At 44.7% G+C, this 20,914-nt stretch overlaps 1 protein-coding gene across 1 annotated transcript in view; it reads left to right on the top strand.

The window, feature by feature from the left end:
• The window catches only part of LOC147673315 (unconventional myosin-Vb-like), a 131,011-nt gene that overhangs the window by 16,583 nt on the left and 93,514 nt on the right, over positions 1-20,914 (top strand). Inside the window, exons 4-7 of the mRNA XM_086947145.1 lie at positions 4,222-4,366; positions 4,807-4,963; positions 9,645-9,788; positions 12,712-12,793. Coding sequence (XP_086803271.1) covers positions 4,222-4,366; positions 4,807-4,963; positions 9,645-9,788; positions 12,712-12,793 — 528 coding nt within the window. The remainder of the gene's footprint in view (positions 1-4,221; positions 4,367-4,806; positions 4,964-9,644; positions 9,789-12,711; positions 12,794-20,914) is intronic.

The following is a 20,914-nucleotide window of genomic DNA, read 5'->3' as shown; positions in this document are numbered from 1 at the left end:
GAGGTGTGCCGTTTTTCTAATTGAATAAAAACACTGCTCGCCTGCATTTGGGTCTCCTCTCTTCATCTGCGCCGAAGGTATCCAGGACTGGGCTCCGGGCGAGAGATAGCAGAGATTGTTTCATATATATATTTACTCCCCTGTACCACTAGTGAAAAACTGTTGACTTGTATTCTTTCAGGAAGTGAACTACACATGTGCATCACAAATCCTTACTTTGCTGTGTGACCCATGTTTCCCATTGCAGTGGGGTATAAAGGCAGGAGGCTCTTGCGCTACGCAGTTGCAACCTTCATCGTAACTGATGTGTTGGCTTTATTGGAGAAGAAAGAAAACAATTGTCGTTCTTTTCCGTGCTATTAGGATGACTAACCTAAGAGTCGACAATGAAAACTTTAATCCATTGTCTGTGTCTACGGCTCTTACGGAGGTATCTTTCCCAGTGACACTGTAAGGTGCTCAAAACCAATCATGGAAGTGGAGCAAACTTTTAAAGGTGGTCTGAAAGTGTGTTGACCTTGGATTGGCTAAGCAAACTTGTGTGAGTGGCTGGGTGAAACTCTTACTAGTTTTTCATTGGATAGTCTGTCTGAGACACCTATGCTGTCTCTGCTGAGTGACTGCTGTCGCTCTCAGTAAGGCAGCCACAGAACCTGTGTAAATGGGATCCGTGTTGTGTGCAGTAAGCTGCTTCTTCCACAAGACCAGCATTGACTGACTCAACTCTTCCACTTCCAACCTGCTGCAGCCTTTGGGGTGTGAGTCTCTGATAGTCAATGCAGCCTCACTAGCACGTCTCCTCAGGCAGCCTCTCTGCCTCCCTCCTGATGCCGAGGGCTCCATGCCTCGGCCACTCTGTCCCGCCTTGGATGGTCCTTGTTTTCGCAGTGCTCATGGTGTCCCCTGCTGCTTCTCCTTGAACAATCTTCTGCCCTTGCAGCCCCCTCCTGAGGCTGATGTTGCCTGGAGGCCTCTGAGGTCAGTTAATTGCCTGGGTAAGGAGAGGTTGCACAGATGATGCCTTTGTGGCTCTGTGTGTTTGTCACCAGCTCAGCCTGTTGTTTGTCCAGCTTTCACCACTCTTGCATTTGTGGTACCTCTTGTCGGTGTGCTGGTAGCCTGGACTGTTGCTGCATGTTAAGACCTTTCCTGTGTGTATGCGAGTAGTTCAAGTTTACACTGCTGGTGCTTGTGCTGTGCCCTTTTGTGTGCATGCCTTGCTCATGCCTGTGCAGTGCTTGAGTGTCCGCTAATTGCCGGAACTGGAAGGGGTCTGGGTCTAGCAACATTTAACAGCCCACCAGTCATTCCTCCTATATTTCTCTGTTCAGGAATAATCCCAATCTGCTACCAACCCGCCAACGATCCAGGACAAATTCTCCAGATTGGTACTAATGTACATGTCCTGACACCTCTCCTATACGGAGTGCGGTGGGAGGGTCCTTGGCTGTTGGAAGAGAGTGCATCACTACCTTCTCCATCTCCAGGCCTCTTTCCATGCCAAGGCAGGACCAGCAGCTGGAGCAAGAACACAGGACAATTTGTCCTAGATCGTTGGCGGGTTGGTAGCAGATTGGGATTATTCCTGAACAGAGCAATATATGAGGAATGAGTGGTGGGCTGTTAATTTTTGCTAGACTCTGACCCCTTCCAGGTCTGGCCTTAGTGCAAAGTGCTACAGGCACACTCTTTAGGAATTAATTTTATGCCTTTACGCAATGCCTCCATTATTATCAGTGTTATCAATTGATGTTACTTGTTGCTTAAAATTGATGTTTTTTCCTTTTAACCGCATCAATGCGGCGGCTTTTCCCGCTGTGTGCGGCATTCTTGAAATTACTGCGTTACATGACTAGCTCAGCTCGTCATCAGCACACGGCTGGTAAGCCTGATGACGAGCTGAGCTCGTCATCAGCATCGAAGTGGTTAAGAGAGGATTACATATGTAGCCCAATTTCTTGAGCGTGGAGATCAGCGTTTGGAAAGGCACCCTGTCTTTCCCAGAAGCCGAATGAATGAGTTTGAAGGGGAGAGTAGACCCTAGGAACACAAACTGCAAGGGTTGTGTTGCCGCCCTTTCATTGGATTAACATAGACTAGACTTGTTCTCCAGTCGATATGACTGCGTTTCACTTTCGGAAGGTCTGCGCTCGCGTACGGTTTATGCTCTTCATGGTGAATCGTTGCAAGTTGAATGTTCTCTCTGTCGAAAGCCAAGTCTCAAGATTACCAGAGTCAACAACGTCTCTTGTATGTAAATGTTTAGTTGGCATTGGACAGCGTTGTGTGTGCACGCGTCCTTTGACTAGAACGAGGCGCAGTGCTGGCCCTTTTGTTGCGAGTTTATATACACGAGGCAGTTATTTGCTTTAGTAATCCTGGAAGTATTGCTTGCCAGACCACAAAGGGATTCTTTGTAACAATTAATTTACTAAAAATGGAGCCTTTATAATAAGCCAGAAAGGCATCCTTACAGCTGTTTCCACATGCAATGTAACTCCTTTCCCATGCTGTGTAAGGCCTTTGATTACTTGTCTGATGCACCCTTGATATAAACAATTTAAGTTTGACTGGGATTGTTGAACATCTGTGCACATGGTTGGGTTGGTGACCTAACCAAGACTACTTGGGGTAGTTAGCCTTCACCCTGAATGGGTGGATGCTTGCCAAGCTCAGTTACTGAGCGCTCTATGACTCCGTGCTGTGTCGCTTCAGTTTATTTGCGACTTCAGGGACTGTGGGTTCCTGAATCCGCCTAAACTCCTTTCTCTAAAGATTGATGATTGGCTTGACCTCCCCACTTGGCCATCCATCGACATCCTACCGAGGGTATCCCTGGTGTGTTTTCTCCACCAGGCCCCACTGTGACTGCATTAGAGTTTGTGTGTACGCATCTCCGATCTACCCTACCAGTGTTTTTCTGCCGGCACCCCTTCGCCAAAAACTAAGCAAGAGTTTGCGTTGCCTACCACACCTCACGGTGCCTCTCATGGATCGCACCGGAGTGAGTGCATTCCTGGTTTTCTCCACCAGGCCCCACTGTGACTGCATTAGAGTTTGTGTGTACGCATCTCCGATCTACCCTACCAGTGTTTTTCTGCCGGCACCCCTTCGCCAAAAACTAAGCAAGAGTTTGCGTTGCCTACCACACCTCACGGTGCCTCTCATGGATCGCACCGGAGTGAGTGCATTCCTAATATTTTCTATTGCCATGTGGGTATTTCACTAACATGGTGTCCACATAATCCAACAATGGATGTGTTCTGTACAACACACCCCAGCCTATTGTCTGTGGCCTTGAATTCTTGTTTACCCCCCAACAAAGATACCAGACCAGATTCTCTGCAATATTCTCTGCACGGTGGACCAATTCGTTTAATCTCTCTGCCATTTCACCACCTCCTCCCAACCTACCCGCTAGCTTTCATCTTCATCCAGTTCCTAGAAGCTCCTTCTCCTTGAATATGGCACATATCCAACCTGCTGCCCAGAGTCGTTCTGAGATACTGAAGTAATCGTCCTTTGCCGCTTGGAACAGAGTTATAGTATTTTTCCTTTCTGTGCACATGTCGGAGCCACCTTGTCCTGCAGTCACATGTTAAACGCGGTTCTAGCTGTCGATAGAACATCGCATAGGACTCCTTGAGTCATCTTGGTAGAGCCTGCTTACCGTGGCTAGCACTAGTGCTCTCCAGCTTTCAGTTTCACACCTACACTACTAGCACCGCCATCTGTCCACAGCACAAGAAAGTTGGTGCAGGCTACAGAGACTGAACCGAGCCCCCATGCGTTGTGTGTACACCGACATTTATTTCAACTAGGAGCATTCCTTCGATCTGATTGTTAGAGGTTCACTTTTTTTTTGGGTTGCATGGCCCCCTTCATCATTTTAGTTCCTGATGCTATTTTGTATTTAAATTTTGCTTTTCTAAATGTGCAAAATTGTATATCCTTAGAAAGGGGATATATCCACGGTTGCGTTAACAGTGGATTTCTCCGGGTTGAAGCCTAAATAGAAATTGTTATTCAGTCATTTGATTGTCATTAAACATTTCATACGAGGAGCAGTTCTGAAGTTGTGGAACAGGATGCCACCAGTAAAAGGGGTTCCAGAAATCTTTCATGTGTATTAAACAAAAGTACTCGTAAGCCATGAACACCATCCTACTTATCTAGTCTGAATTCTTGTCTTTGCCAATTGTTCCTTGTTCTTGCATTCAGGGATCATCTTGGTCGCCATTAATCCGTATGACCAGTTGTCGATTTACGATGAGGAAATCATCCATGCCTATAGCGGACAGGACATGGGCGACATGGACCCCCACATTTTTGCAGTGGCCGAAGAGGCGTACAAGCAGTTGGCCAGGTAAGAAAACACATTTTTTCTCCATTTTCTTAAACCTGGTTTATTTGCAAACCCTTTTCCAATTTCTGAGTTTCTCTTCTATATTTTAATGAGTTGCAGCCTTTCTTACCTGCAGCAGTGTGTACTCTGTTAAATTACATTGGCCTCCACCTTCTAGGCTGGTTTGTAGCATTCCCCCCGCGACATCTGACTCTGCTCAGAGCCTGCCCACTCTTGATGTCACGTCCTCCTTTTGTCCAGTCCCCTGCCTTGCCTGCCTGTTATCCACATCACAACTTTCTTGTTCTCTACATCGCTGCCGCCTTGTTCTCCATTGGTCAGTGACTTTTTACTTATCTTGTCCTACGTCCTGGATACCCTTTCTGTTCCCATCCCTCCACCCGCCACACATACTTTGGAACTCCTGCCTACAAATCGACCAATCTTCTTCTGCCCTTCAGATACAAGAAGAACCAGTCGTTGATAATCAGTGGAGAGTCTGGGGCTGGCAAGACCGTGTCTGCTAAATATGCCATGAGGTACTTCGCCACCGTCGGAGGGTCTTCGGAGGATTCTAATGTGGAGGCGAAGGTGCTGGCGTCCAATCCCATCATGGAGGTACTGCATGAGTGCCTTTCTTGGTAGTCCAGTGTAATGCCGACTCTGAAAATGTGACCTTTGAGCTCACTGAAAGGTCGGGCAGTAGTGTCCATTTGGAGAACTACATAGGCTTTTGCATACTATCCAGTTTAAAAGAAAAAAGGGCGTCTTCATAATAGTGTGTAAAATTGCTTGTTAATAACAGCTCCCGGCAGAGTGAGGTGTAGGTCCTCCGACATCTCACAGAGAAGACTCGACACTGCATCTTTCAGTGTCAACACCTACCGGAACATGTTGATGTGAGCCATTGACCCCATTGGGGTTGACTTCCTAGATTCACAGGAACCACACTTAGGGTGCTGTGTATGGTCTATCACTCTTGTTACATTGGACCACTATTGACAGTGTAGATAGAACTTGTTACTGGTCCTGATGAACTGCCGTCTAATTGACATTTAGGCAAGAAACATGTCAACAATGGAGTGCGGTACCCTGTGATATTATAGCAGGGGTGCGCCACACTTAGTTTTAACCAGGATAGGGGCCACACTCATTAAAGTAGTTTTGACTGGACCTCTATTTCCTGTTTTACCCTCACTTTTACACTCCCATCTACACATTAGGCACCTCACACGCACTGCACCTTATGACGAGGAATAAAAGATCTCTGCTAAAGAGCCCCTTCTAGGGTGCCCGTCTGGTATTGCAGCGCCGACCCGATGAAGCAGGACACCTAGCTGGCTGGGTGTGTGAGGGACCTAATTCCAAGAGGAGGAACCCCCCCCCCCCCCCTCCTCCAGCTAGCTATTAAGTGAGCTCCATCTCACTTATATAACCTGTACTGTTCAAACAGGAACTGCATACCCTTCTGGATTGATTAGTTGTTGGACATGTATGCTGGACCTGGTTAAAAAACCCTAAGTCCCCCCTACTTGTACACATTGTTAATTACAGGCACACTGTCAAGTGTCCTCTAAGTGCACTCATCAGCAGGGGCTCACCTGCTCATTAAGCAAGTAGGCAAAGAAAACACCAAACCACGTTTTTTAATTTTACATGATGGGAATTCAAGTTTTGGTTTGGCACTCGATACCTGGCGTTCTAGCTTCTTGAACAAATGCGCGTTGTCGCTGGGGAGTGGGACCACATACACAATAATGCTCTTTAAAGGCATCTCTGCAAAAATGTTTTTAATTGGAAGTGTTCTATTATACGTATTCGGAAATGGTTCTCCAGACCTTGAACTCAAAATGAAGATTTCTGAAGGTAATGTAGGTAAAATGTAGAACTTTGCATACATTTCTTTGACCATCCTTGAACCCGTTCCTGGATTGTGGAATTTGGTTAGGATTGTGTCGCTGGTTTTAATAACTTAGAAGTCTAACACTGTCGACATTTAAAGGACATTCACCACTATACCATCTTGGACTTAATTTTGCTGTACCTCATACAGAAACACTGACAAGTGAGATTAAACCCCCCAAAACACTGAGGTGGCACCTGCTACTCCTCTCTCTGCAGCGCATCCTTCTCATATCTGTACCTGCATCCTTCCAATATGATTGTCTTTGAATCCCTTATAGGAAACCTGCAATTTGCTTATTATGCCTCTTTCCCAAGGTTCTTCCTTTACCACAAACCTTCTTTCCTCCCTCCCATGCTGACCTGATGCGTCACATGCAGGCCAAGCGGAGATGGAAACGACATGGTTCGGCGTAGAGTATCAAAGGATGAGGGGACTGCACAAGGGCATATCTGAAAGTCTTCCAAGTCGAAAGTAATCCAAATAAGAAATAAAATGTCTTTTGTGTCCGGTAAGGGGAATGCACCCTTTATGAGGTATCACTTTACCAGATGCTGTAACCATCAACCACCAAAGAGGCTTTTGGGAGATGCTTGTTTATGGATATAAAAACACACTTGTTTTAACAAACTGCGGATCACCCACTAAAGTGTGATTCTTCCCGCTGTCGACACCAGAGTGCTCACCTAGGCAGGAACCTGGACGATGTGAGTGCGTAGTCTGCTGCGGACAAGACATCTTCAGCCAATCAGAGTGACCTCAAGTCTCTCAGAGAGGCGGTCTTGGGGGTGGTGCCTGGGGTGTACCAGATCCCTGGGAGAAACACTGTCTGCTTTGAGATGAGGACAAGCAGTAACTGTGAGAGAATAGATTGAAGTCATCCACATCTTTGTTGTATAAGTTAATTAAAATAATACATAAGATTCCAGTCTTAACCTTTTTCCTGCTGTAATATTTAAGTGGTGTTTTACATTTTATAATCTTCACCATTACAAAAGAACATTTGAGGTATCCTGTTCCAGCTGGGTGAAAGAACATATAATTATCAACTTTACTTGCCTACTATTAAAACTGGTATTTGTAATTAACACTTCTAATTGTAGAGGAGTTTTACTTCAAGTTTAGTACTAATCCTCAAATCCATATGGAAACCTACTCTCAGCTTTCACATTTTTCCCTTCTATTGGCTGGGAAACTGTCAAACTTAACAGTTTGAACAACAGTGGCCCTCCCATTGATAAAAATGTAAAATATTAAATCCAATAGTTTGGTCCATATAATAAACTCATAATAACTTTGTCGTTGGCTCGTGGACCTGTGTATGCCAAACTACTTTCATTCAACTAAAAGATGTAAATTGTTTTAACTGCTGGCCAATTCTACTGTGAGAAATATCACTCACTTTAAAGGAGAAATGTATACTCCATTGTTCAAACCCCAAAGTCCTCGGGCAGTTAGCTATGCCATGAGTGGTGAAAGAAAGAGCATTGAACAAGTGAGCTCTGAGGTGTACAGAGGGAGTCATCGGGCTGGGAGGAACATTAAGTGACAGACCTTTGACAGGGGGATTTGTGCAAGGTGATGGGACAAGGGCAGCCTTGAGAAGGCTGGTGGGAAGAGCTCCTTTGGGATTTTGAGGGCCAGGGTCTTGACTTCTGTTTGCAATTCCTTTCTTGGTTTCCCTTCTCTGTAACTACCTTATCTGTGTTTACTTCACCACTGTGATTTGGTTGCTCAGGCGTCCTCTTTCTGGCAAAAGCCTTTTGCTTTACTTGAAGCCTGGAAGTTCTAGTAAAGAGCATGCCGATCCCTGGAGCGGTCGTCGCGTAATGTGCAAAGCGAGCAGGCCGGCATGGCCCCCTACACATATGACTAACAAAGTGGAGTTTTACACCCACCGGCCTTTGTTAGACAAAGAAAGAACCCTGCAAAGCATTCAGTGTCCCTGGATTAAAGATGAAGGCGAGTTTGTGGAGGTCTGGGTAGTATTTGGGGGGGGGGGGGGCACCTGCTGCTGCCTCATTTGTGCTAAGGGAGTGGGGAAGGGCACTCATTTTTGGGGACCAAGACTTTTTTTTTTTCCCTTTGGTTTACCCCAAAGCTAGGGAGAGACGGCCACAAATGGTTAATTTTATTTAGAAAAATAAACTACTAGAACATTGTGACAAAGGGGAAAAACAGCAATGAAACAGAGCCTGCACGAGGAAGATGGAGACGCAGTGTCGGGTGGTGGAAACAAGTTGAGGACGACTTGGTTGTCGGCAGTACTTGGCTCCAAAGAGAAACTTGGGCCTCCTACACTGATTTATTTTATTTTTAATAATTTGGCACATGTGCATCATCTAGTCTTATCCAATGAGTAGCTAGTGGTATTTCTCCACCTGCCTGTAAGTAGCTCTCCTGTGTGCAGCACGGCTTACTAAATTCGAAGATTTTGCTTGGAAAACAAAATGTATATTTGAGGCTAAAATGTGTGTATTTTCAGCATTCATAAGCTGATGTTTGGAGAAAAATGGCTATATTTCCAAAATATATTTAAAGCTCATAAAGTGATAAATTGTCTTTTTTTTCTTCTAAATACTTTTTACAAATATTATCTTGATGCCAGAGGCAATGCATCCATGGCTGTTCAGTATTAAACATGTAGAGGCATTCTAGACTGACGCAGCCTTTTTTTCTATTTTTATTTTTTACATTACTGCTAGCGACCCGCCTAATAACTGGAGGTGAACACTGGTAGTTATCTTGCTTATGGTGCTAGTAATGTCCTCTTATCAGGTGTGGACGATATAACATCACAATGTTAGTAGCTTAATTGAGTTTCATCGAACATAAGGAATGGAATGGAATGGAATCAATGTCCAGAACATCTACATTTTAGAAAAAAACTTAAAACATTCTTATTTCAGACTTAGTTTATGTACCCTATGTCCATACTGAACTGAACTATATGCTAAACTGATGCTGCTGGTCTTTTTCTTTCTCTCTCTTTTTCTTCTGTGCGCAGAGATACTCTGTATAGAGTCGATTCTAGCGCGTTACAAACCTATAAATAAATAAATAAATAAATAAGTAGCTCTTGTTACAGAAAAGGTTGGGGACCCCTGATCTAGTCTGGTCCTCAATGAGTCTGATTAGTTTCCTCTTAACAAGAGGAGGACGGTCCGATATGAGGGGCCAGACCACGGAATGATAATTTAAGGCTCCACCAGAAGATACATGATCTCCCATCCTATGTACAACAAGACTTTACAAACGCTTGCAATTAAGAAAAGTTAAACTTAAGTTGATTTTTAGCCTCTACTGGTTTAAACATTTTTTTGCTACAGTTTTCTTCATTTGTAAAATGTTTTGAAAGATTGAAAGCTAAATGATAAATTTCTGCTTTACTTTCAGGCCATTGGGAATGCAAAGACCACCAGAAATGACAACAGCAGCCGCTTCGGGAAGTACGTGGAGATCGGTTTCAGTGCCCGATACCACATCATTGGTGCCAACATGAAGACCTACCTGCTGGAGAAGTCGCGTGTCGCCTTCCAGGTTTGTGCTTTGTTGCCTGTGAGTTTTCCATTGTGCAGTCGCCTCCTCATGTCTCCTGCATCCGACTGCCCAGGGTCCTTGTGTGCTTATGTCATCACGTCTCCATACCTCATCATTGCTAGTCTTGCCTTCAAGAGTGGTCTGTGCTGGTATTGTCCCTTGCCACGCTGGCACACCTCGACTACCTCCTGAAGTCTTCTTACTTTTACGTTCCGCCTCTTTTTATTCTTAAAACCTGCTAACCACCTCTGTTTCAGAAAACAACTTACAATCTGACTTTTTAGTTCTCTATCACTTAACTCGCTGAGCAGATTATGATGTCGGGTAGACAATTGTGCAGAGACGCCTACGGGCAATCACACACTTTATAAACACTATCAATTTCTCCCAAAGGCTTACTCCCCTTACCACTTAGGTTGTAAGACATTTCTTCTGTCTCTCTTATCCATTGGGTTTCATTCCTACTCGCTGCTCCTTCGTTGTGCTCCCCTTCTAGAATGCGTTCTATACCTTTTGTCTTCTATAATCTCTACATCTGTTTAGAGCCTTCTGCTTGGCTTCTTTGGTCTTTCTCTGTTACATTCTCTTTTTGAATCACATTCCTTTGAACTTTCAGCCTCTCAGAATCTCTTGTATTAAACTTCTTTTGTCTTTTACAATTTTACTAGTTTAAGGTCCTCTATGGTAGGCCTTCCTCATCCTGGGTCTGTCCTTGCCTCTGTCAGGGTCATCTTCATTGGTATCTTTATCTTTGAGGCTCTCTTCGCTTTAAATGAGTTGCCAATGCTTGTCATTCTCCACTTTGACAGAAAACAAAGAGCAGCTTTATAAAGACTGAAATCGTGCTGGCTTAATCCTCAATTTTGGATTTGATTTCTGACTTTTGTTAGGCTTACGTAGAGCCACAGGAGTGATCTAGCCTTCCAAACTTGTGCACAATGTCCATCAGGTGGAAATGAATACTGTAGTTTCTTATGCTGAAATGTGTTTTCGTGCGTATATTCTACTGGTATTTAAATGGCGCTTTCCATACCCCTTGCGAGGTCTAAAGTGCCATCTCAAGAGTTGAGTAAGTGGCTATGAGTACGCATTTATTTAATAGCGCTACGTGGCCCGAGCACATAGTGCTTCTCAATTTTCCAGGTCCCCTTAAGGTGCATGGCTGAAAGCCAGTTGGTCATCCATATTCCGATGCAGGGGAAAGTTGGGTCCTGCATGTGGGGTTGAAAGTGGATTAGAAGTGTTGCGTAGGGATTTAAATAGTGAAAAAGCTCACAAGTGCGGGGGCTTCAGAAAAATGCGCAAACAAGAAAGCAATAGATAGATCTATCTTTAATAAACAACTGCGCAGTGCCATTGACCTGGTCTCTCTAGGCATTGGATAGACCACGTGCGACGTCTTATGTTCGTTAAATGGCATTCTGGGTGGTCTTCTAGAACTTGAGTGATGTTTTAAGGCGAAACCCCAAGTTTTTTAATGCCTTTCCGAATTCCAAATAATTTCCTATCCTCTTTGTTGGTGTGTTCCAGAGGTTATTTTTATTTAGGAAGTTTTATATGGTGCAAACAAGACCATTTCTTGTAGGATAGCGCTGTACAATGAAGAATAACCGAGAATATACACAACCTAGTACAAAGAATCATAGGAGATATAGCAAAGCGCTGTACAAAGGAGAATAAAATGGAATGTACAGAAAGTAGCACACAGTCCCGGTTGATATCAAGAAGCAAGACTGATGCGGGTAGCAGGGCATAGTAATGCAGTACACCCATCTGTTGTGGTGAGCGGGAAAACAAAGAAAATAAATGTCGGGAACGGCAGGGTTCACCGAGGTGCGGTTCATCCTTCAGAGAGGAAGGGGACTATTTAATAGTATTGTTTTTACCTCCTTTTTGAAGAGGGTTATTGAAGGGTTGGTCCTGATCTCTGTGGGAAGAGAGCTACAGGTTCTTGTCATGAGATGTGCAATCTGCAATTAGATAAAGAAAAGATTGCACATACTTGGATGATTTGTTATACGGAAATTTGGAGAACGAATCTTAGGAACACTTATTTTTTATTTTTTTTATATACAACAATGTGTACTTATGATCATCAGCTACACTAATTGGTATGAATCATATCTTTATGCCCCAAACTCCCTATGGATGTTTTATTATTGCTTCCATGCACTTTATGTAGCCTATATGTAGTAACAATTCTATATGCCATTTTAATCTGTAGTATTATGATGTACCTATGATCACCACTACACTAATCGGTATGAATTATATCCTTATACCTGAAACCCTATGGATGTTTTTTATTATTGCTAATAGGCATTTAATGTAGCTTATACGTAGTAATAATTGAATGCAGTTTTAATTTGTAGTATCATGATTAAAATTTTAGATTGTTTTGTATGTACATGCTTTTATGGTGATTTTATTGCACTGAATAAAGCTGATTGTGACTTTGAGTTACAGGTTCCTATTGGGGAAGGTCTTCCTCCTGTAGTTTTTGTTCTGGATGGTGGTGGGATTATCAGTAGCGGAGCCATTCTTGAGCTAAAACTCCTCCTTGGGGACTAGAGAATGAATTTTGATTTGAGGAAGTGTAGTCCAGTAGAATGAATTGCCTTAAACTCTTAAGGCTTTGAGGGATATAATTGTTGCGACTAGTCACCAGTGAAGGACTTCAACTCTGGCTGGGCTATATGTTGACATCTGTTTGGTGTCTTATCTTTTTACCTTCTTTGCCATGTCTTTCAGGGATGCTTTTATAAAAGCGGTTTCAACTACGTATCCTTCAGCCTAACGTAGAGTTTGTGTGAGGTGCAATACGCAAATCAACCTGGTTCGATTGGTTTCAAAGATACCCTGATGTTGTTTCACTGTCGAAGTTTCTGTATAACATTTTTCTTTGTTTTCTTTTTTCCCACAGGCGGAATCGGAGAGAAATTACCATATTTTCTACCAGCTTTGTGCCTCTGCTCACTTGCCGGAGTTCCAGGGACTTGGCCTAAGTAAGTGCATAAAACTGGAGCTGAGGAGCTTTGAGGATTGTGTGAGTAGAGCAGGGGTGAGGGAGCTCTTTTGATACAGCCACTGGGTTTGTGGCCTTCATGTGCACCAGAAAAGGGTAGGCAAGACCATTCATACGATGTGGGCTGCAGCTTCTTTGAAGTACAGGTGCTCGTGGAATTTACATGACTGCGAAAGGCCTGTTGGGTGCCTAGATCATTTAAGACTCCTGCCAGCATGGTTGCTGAGGAGGTCGTGGGGGGGGGGGCGTATGCGAGCAGGAGAGCCACCGAAACTATAAAAATACATATCTGGGAAAGGGGTCCAGTGGCCTGAGAAAGAATGCAACCATTGTCTGTGAGAATACATGTAGAGGGCTGTGGTTCCTTACCACGACCCCTTCTACATGTTTCAGCCCAAGATCATTGAACCGTGCATTGCCTCAATAATTCCACTTAAAATAATGCCACTCCACGCAACATAATTCAACTCCAGATCATTTTAATCCAACCTGCATAATTACACTCCACGTCACATAATTTCAGTCCTCGTATATCCTTTCAGCTTCAAAACACATAATTCCACTCTGTACCATGCCACTTAAGTCCACATAATGCGTATTAGAAATGGTATTTTTGGTAGCCTAGGGCATGTGCCAAAGCCATGCAGAAACCACCACTCTAGTCAGGATAAGGGAGTTACACTCCTAAAATAACCCCTGTTCATCCCCTTGGTAGCTTGGCATGAGCAGTCAGGCTTATCTTAGAGGTAGTGTGTAAAGCGTTTGCACATAACCAACAGTAATACAGTGTAAGCACTACAAAAGGACACCACACCAGTTTAGAAAAATATCCAATATTTTTATATACTCAAGACAAGACCAAAAACGATAAAAATTTACCATAGTGTACTTAAAATCTTCGGTTAGCAAAACATTCTTGAAAAACAGTTCCTTGATGTTGATGGCTCCATCCGGGGCTATCACGGCATCGTGAGCAAACACATCCAAACCGTTGTGGCTGACTGCGGTGTTGCGTGCCAGCTACAGTGTTGGGAAGAACCGCAAACGGTACCTTTTTAGAAATGCTGGGGGTCGGCGACCTCTCGTTGAGCTTCAGAAAGCACGGCGTCTGCAGGCATCCGTTCCGGAGGTCGGTGCAGGAGTCGTCGGGGCCCTCAAAGTCACAGGCTTTGCAGATTGAAGTCCTCTCTGTTGAAGTCAGGAGCGCTGACGGCAGGCAACGGGCGCTGCAGTGCGGCGTGCAGTGCCCTCGTGTCGCGGTGTGAGCAGCAGCTCGGTGGCGGCGTCAGTGAGACCAGGGTCGCAGTGCGAAGTGAATGTGGTGCTAATCGTGCTGCTGGCAGGTCGCGGTGCAAGCTGCGGTGTAGTCTTTGCTGAAGCCAATTGCGTCTGAGCCAGTAGGCCAAGGCTGCGGTGTGGAATGAGAGCTGTGCATCGTGTAACTTTACAAACTGTGCCCTCGAATAATGGTGCCAGCAACGGCGTTTATTTTGGCATGCAACGGCGTCGTTTGGGATACCAAGGCATCGACGTGAAGCTAGGTGGTGCGGAGTGCGAGCCTCACAGATCGGGGTGTGACAGTGGCTCGGTAACGGCGTCATCAGGCGTCTGAGACCAGGGTCATGGTGCGGCGTTGCGGCGGTGCCTTCTGCAGTGCCTTCAGGACACGGAGTTGGCAGCGTCGTCCAGGTCGTCTGGTTGCTTTTTCTTTTGTTGCAGCACAAAACACACAGTTCTGTGCTGAGGGCAGAAGAGCTTGAAGTCTTTGCTGTTCCTGAGACTTCTTGAACGGGAGGCAAGCTCTACCTGAAGCCCTTGGAGAAACTCACAAAAGTAGATTGCTGAAGGGTCCGTCCAGTCCATTCACTGCCCAAGACAGAAGCAGCCACTGCAGGCCAACACAGCAAAGCACACTGCAATGTGGTAGTCCCTCCTCATAGCTTCTCCAGCTCTTCTTCTTGGTCCAAAAGAGTTCTAAAGTTCAGGGGTATGGGCCCCAATAATTATATCGCAATTGCTTTGATCTCTTAGGCAGAGAGTGACTGTGCCCAGCCAGAACCAGTTCTGCCTTCTCTGGTGTGACTTCCTGGCAGGAGGTGGAGACTGCATGGTCAGAGGCATACCAGGCACTTTGAGGTGCAAGGAAATCTCCTGCCCCTACCCTAATTGAAGCCCAGGTCTATTCAGTACTTTCCTGAGCCATCTAGACTATCTGGGGCCACTCCTCCTGCTCCCCAGCCTTCTGTCATCCAGCACCCAGACAGGCAATCCACATTCCAGCAGAGGCACATGGGATTACTGAGCAAGAAAATACCCACTTTCTAAAAGTGGTATTTTCAAACACAGAATTTAAAACTCACCTTCACTGAAAGATGCATCTTTAGGTTTTGAGTTCAGGCATACTACACTTTATTTTCCTACCTAATTCTCCAGGCCAGTTATGTTTATATACAAACTCCCCATTCTGTCCTAAGGGGAAAAGGTAGCCTTGCAATAGCGAAAAACGAAATTGGCCATATTTCACTATCAAGACACCAATCCATTACACAATTTACCACAGGAGCACTTGTACTTTACCACAGACCAGCAGTGATAAAAGTGCGAAGAAACTACGCCAGCAAAACCTGAGTCAAAACCGGGAGGTCAGAAAGCAAAAACTCAGGGGAAACACGCCAACAGATGCCAAGTCTAACAATGCACCACAAGACCACACCACACTATCCCACATCATGCAAGACAATTACACTCCACATAATACCAGTACACTCCACTTAATTCAACTACACAATTGCACTCCACCTCACATACTTACACTGCACATCACATAGCAATACTCCACATATTTATACTCTACGCCATGGCACATATTTCCATGTCACAGAAATAAACACCACACAATTCCACACCAAAAATTTCCACTACACAACATATACATCCAGTCTACACCAGAGAATTCCACATTACGCTCCATATTTTAACACCGTGCCACATAACACCACAACGCACAATCCCACTTGACATTCCACTACACACAATACCACCTAGTTACTATCCACATAATGTCACTGCACATGATGCAACGTAATTCCAATACACCACTCCACACATTTCAACTACAACCCACTTAATGCCACTCCAGTCCACATAATTGCTATCCACACCTCATAATACCACAATTCCAATCTATGCCACACCACACAATGCCACTCCACGTAAATCCATACTATGCAATCTAATTATACTCCACAAAAATCCACTCAATTTACAATACACATTTCAAAACCACACCACATACATGCACTCCAATAGCTCTTGGATTGCTGAGACCTATTGGCTTTGCCAATGCTTGTTACTACTTGACACTTGATGGGAACCACTTGTGTGGCAGGCAAAAACCAAAGTAAAGCTTGGCTCGGACTCTAGGGTCCAAGAGGACCTCCGGCTGAGCCAGGCCTCAGGCTTGTACCTTAAGTGGCTCGCCCACATCTAGTGTTCAGCTGACCTGCCGCGTGAGTGAGGTGGAAGTGTGTGTTTGGGGGGCAGGGGGTTATTGAGGGAGGTGGAAGAGGATGAAGTTGTAGCGCGCTCCTGATTACAAGCCTCATATCCTGGTGGCACATCATTTGGAAATTTAGACTGGGTAAAAATGGACATTAATGGCATTGCCAGCTGGGCAAATATCTAAGAGTGCAGTTTATTGCCCCCTACCCAGTAGTGGCCGCTTCAGCTTCTAGGGTATTTTAAGGTCTATTGTATGCATTAGTGGTGGCTGATATGGAATGGGCAGGGTGACATTTAAAATTTTTTTTTTATGCCTCTACATGGGTGCCGTGTCTCTTCTCCCTCGTCCCTCTGCTTCACTTCCTTGACACCTAGAAGCAGGAAGCACACAGTCCCCTAAGCCAATCATGACACTGCTCTCATCAGCATGACAGCAGTGATTGGTCTGAGCCGCCTGGTATGGCGCTCAGACTGGGAGTGAGACCCTGTGCATGTTCTCAACCCAGACTGTGCAATACAGCCAGGTGGAGAACATGCTAACTGCGCATGAATTTTTGGCCGGCCTAAAACCGCCGACCAAACCGTCATGCGCACTTAAGTGCACATATTTCCTCCTCCCCTGCTCTGAAAGCCCACCACGCCCTAACCGGTCTCGCACTGAAAAATTAAATGAAAATAACATTGTTATTTTATTTTTCCCTTTTTTGCACTGCTGAAAAGCAGTGGGCGACGCTCCTGCGTCCCGGCAGAGGAGCCGCCCTTATGCACGTTATATTTTTGGTAATGTGAATAGACGTATTTTACTTGTCCTTCTGTTAAGTGTGAAGCCTGCTCTGGATTGTAACCTCTTTCTTTGGTCTCCCCGTTAACTAACTTTGCACTGTAGATCAGCTGTCAGGCGCTGCCCTCTAGCGAGTAAACTGGAGAATGCTCTGTTCTTGGTTGGTTTTGTTGTATTCTGATTCTTTGTGGCTGCTCCGACTGTGGAAAAGCCTTTTCTGTTACCATTTCGCCTTCTCTAATATTGGATTGCCACTGTTGGGGAATGTTATTTCGTTTAAGTGCTTACTTTTTTCATAATAATTTTTAACTCGATTCCTAATTTTTGTGTGAACACTACTGTCCCAGTACCCTGCCTATATGCATAGAATGCATATGTAAGGGGGTTCAAAATGGGTGTAAATCCGAAATCTGGGAAGTGAAGTAATTGTTGATCTGAAATTGAGAAGTGGGAAATGTATGCAGATCTCTGACCAGCTTGGTGATATTAATGGCGACCAAGCCCTACTCCGGAGTACGCCTGTCCTCATTGGTGAATGGTGACGAGAGGGTGGCTTGAAAAAAGCTATTTGAGAAAAATGTCACACGCTGCTGACAGTGGCACACCAGGCCCTGGTTGCGGGGACATGCCACGCCGGGCCCTGGTTGCGGGGACATGCCACGCCGGGCCCTGGTTGCGGGGACATGCCAGGCCCTGGTTGCGGGGACATGCCAGGCCCTGGTTGCGGGGACATGCCAGGCCCTGGTTGCATGGACACGCAAGGCCCAGTGACATTGAGAGCACGGGACCCACGTCTGGGCATACCCACATGTGTGACAAATGCAAAAAACATTCCGTCCATTTGTTTGCATAGCACTTTTCACCCTAAATGAGATGGGTATGCCCAGTCTTGGATCCCATGCTCCCTATGCCACTGGATTCAAGCTAGCCTGGCTGATGAAGGGTGATAGTCCGAAACCGGTCCCAGGAGGCTTTTTTTTAGTCAAGGGAGGACCTGGCTTGGCATTTCGGGCTGGACTGTTCCCATGAGGCACAGGGTCAAGATTGATTTGCATATTGCTGGGTCCAATCTGGGGTGGCTTGGTGAGCAAAAGAACTATGAATTTAACACCGCTCTATTGATTAGGAGTGAATGTATGATTTATTCAGAATTCCGTCCTTTTGTTTGCGTAGAAAGAATATTTTGGGCGGTGAGCGACTGTCTGCTATTAACCAACTGAAGGGGGTGGGGGAGAGGTGATGCCGCAAGGATGAACCCCTCCAGGCCAGACTTTTGACCAACACAACATTGGGTGTAAGGGCAATTAGGTGTACCTACGGAAGGGCTATATACCAAAAGACACACCTCGTCTCATCCATGTGTATCAAAACAATTTATGCAGTTTAGCCCTACCTCTCTCGAAACTAACTTAAGTGATGTTTATCATCAAGGGGGAGACATCCCTTAAGGATAAGAACCCTCACTCACCCGAAGGTGACATGCTTCATCATATGGGTCCTCCTTACCAGTGTGGAAAACCTAGTCAACACTGGGAGCTACTACTTCAAGTTTTAAGGAAGGAGCTCAGATGTTTTTTGGTAAGGAGAAGGATAGTAATCCCATATGTGAGATGATGGGTGTAGTGAGGTTAGCAGCGCTGTGTGGGAGAATAGAAAGGGAGTTAAAACTGTCTAGATAGAATTCACTGTCAACTACTTTATTATAGTGTTCTACCTAACAGGATTAAAATGAAACGGCACAGTGGTATGGATATATAACCACTGTCACTTTATGGTCAACATGTTTCAGCCTGTTGATCAAAACTTTGTATCGGCGGCTTTCTTCAGGACCAGGTATAATCGTGTTATTGCTGTTGCAAAATGTGAAAAATAGTAAAGTTTATACAACACCGGTATTCCTGTTTTCCTTTCTGTTGTCAGGTTATACCCAAGATATCTAATGATAAAAACAGGAAATGGGGAAAGACAGAGACAAAAGGGCAAAAAACAATAAATCACATGGCAACTTGAGCATTGTCACAAGTCTATTTATGCTTCTTTATAGTCACAAATAATAGGGACTTACCCTCAACTGTAGGATAGCCCTGCCTCACCTCTACCTGACAGGCTGCTCTGGAAGGAGGCCCCGCGCTGCGGGAAAGAAAAGAAAAGTGCTGAAGGTGTCAGAAATTTTCTACACCCTCTCCACTTTACTCCTAATTTCTTTGTCAATCAGGAGGACAGTAAGCACATCTAGGTAAGGCAGTCTAAGAGACCCCACGCCAAGATCTTCCTCATTTCTCTTTAAAATAGAAAGAGGAGGGTGCTTAAAATTAACCAGGAATTCTATTGAAAGGGGAGATATTACACTTCACAAGGCATGCATACCAGTTGTTTGCCAATTACAGCCATCAAAGTCAAAGTAATGATATGGTTCCTACTCAATCACTCACCTTTCCGTCGGTACCTCGACTCAAGAAAGAGCTCGCCCCGGGAGGTACCGAACGGAATGGCGAGCTCGCATTTATACACATACGGCATGATTGCCTGCCGCTGTGTGAAGACAAGGGTCCTTCCGTTAAGGCTGACCTCTCCGCTGCATGCGTTTTTCATTGCGCATGCATCTTACCAGATGACACTAAACTCCGCGCATGCGCTCCCTGCCAGTTTTATTTGTGATGTTTCTTTTTAGACGATATACCCAAAGTCGTCAACACAAGAGAAACTATGGTCACCGTACCTTACTATGCATCTTACGCTCATGTATGTACTGCCTCCTTCCCTCGAAGGGAAAAGTACATTATGATCGGCATATGTAAGTGTAAATGACACTAATTTCCGTGCATGCGCGTTTGATCCATGTCATTTTCTCATCTTTCCGTACTAGGCGGATATTCGTGTCAAAAAGATGTTTAATACTACGCCTTATCTATGTTAGACTCTCAGGTTTTATTTATTGTTCACTGAGATGCATACAATAAGGACTTCTGAAGCCGTCAGAATTACTTAGGAAACGTGGTCCATATAATTATTAGTCACACTCTCGCATCTAATCGTGTCATGTTTATTATCCGTGCCACAAGTTTCTTTTATTATGGGTCTTAGGTTCACCTATATTTCAAGCTATATGTGCTTTCTCACCTTAATAAGCGCATAAGTAACGGGTTGAGACATTCTACTCATTCTGTTACCCGTTTAAATAATGTATCATTAGTTCTTTATCAAAATCAGTCCTTCAGATGTAATGGATGTTATAAATGGATACTTAAATAGAAGCCCAAGGTATTTCATCATTTAGTCCTATTGTGTCTGTTTTAAGTCTGTAAACCCACTGTTCTTTAAGGAATAAGAACTTGGAAGGATCTGTGGGATGCGGTGGGATCCAAGGTTTTTCCAAAACCACCCAATGTAGATGGGTATCAAGATGGCCTTTGTCCAAAAAATGATTAGTCAGCTTTGTAGAGCATTTGCCACATCTGATCGTACTCTTTTATGTTCTTGAATACGGGTTTTAATTTTTCTAGTGGTCATTCCCACATAACGAAGCTGACCGGGACACCATATTAGATAGATCAGTCGCTCGCTGTTACAGTTGGTGTGTTTATCAATTTTCCATGGGCGTGAAGTCCCTATGTCAATTTCCTGAGTTTTTTCTGTTTGTGGGCAGACTGTACAAGTTCCACACGGAAAGTGTCCTACCACTGGAGGAAGATTCCAAAGTGTTTGGGCCCTGGTGTCTTGTCACTTGTGGTCGAGTATGGACTAGTTTGTCTTTCAGATTGGCGCTCCGTTTATATGCGAACAGAGGTCGTGGGACCTGCCCCTTTTCTCGTGCCTCTC

The sequence above is a fragment of the Lissotriton vulgaris genome, chromosome 12 (genome assembly GCF_964263255.1).
Source record: "Lissotriton vulgaris chromosome 12, aLisVul1.2, whole genome shotgun sequence".
Lineage (NCBI taxonomy): Eukaryota > Metazoa > Chordata > Amphibia > Caudata > Salamandridae > Lissotriton > Lissotriton vulgaris.
Note: the sequence above shows the minus strand (reverse complement) of the source record. Positions and strands in the feature narration are given on the sequence as shown.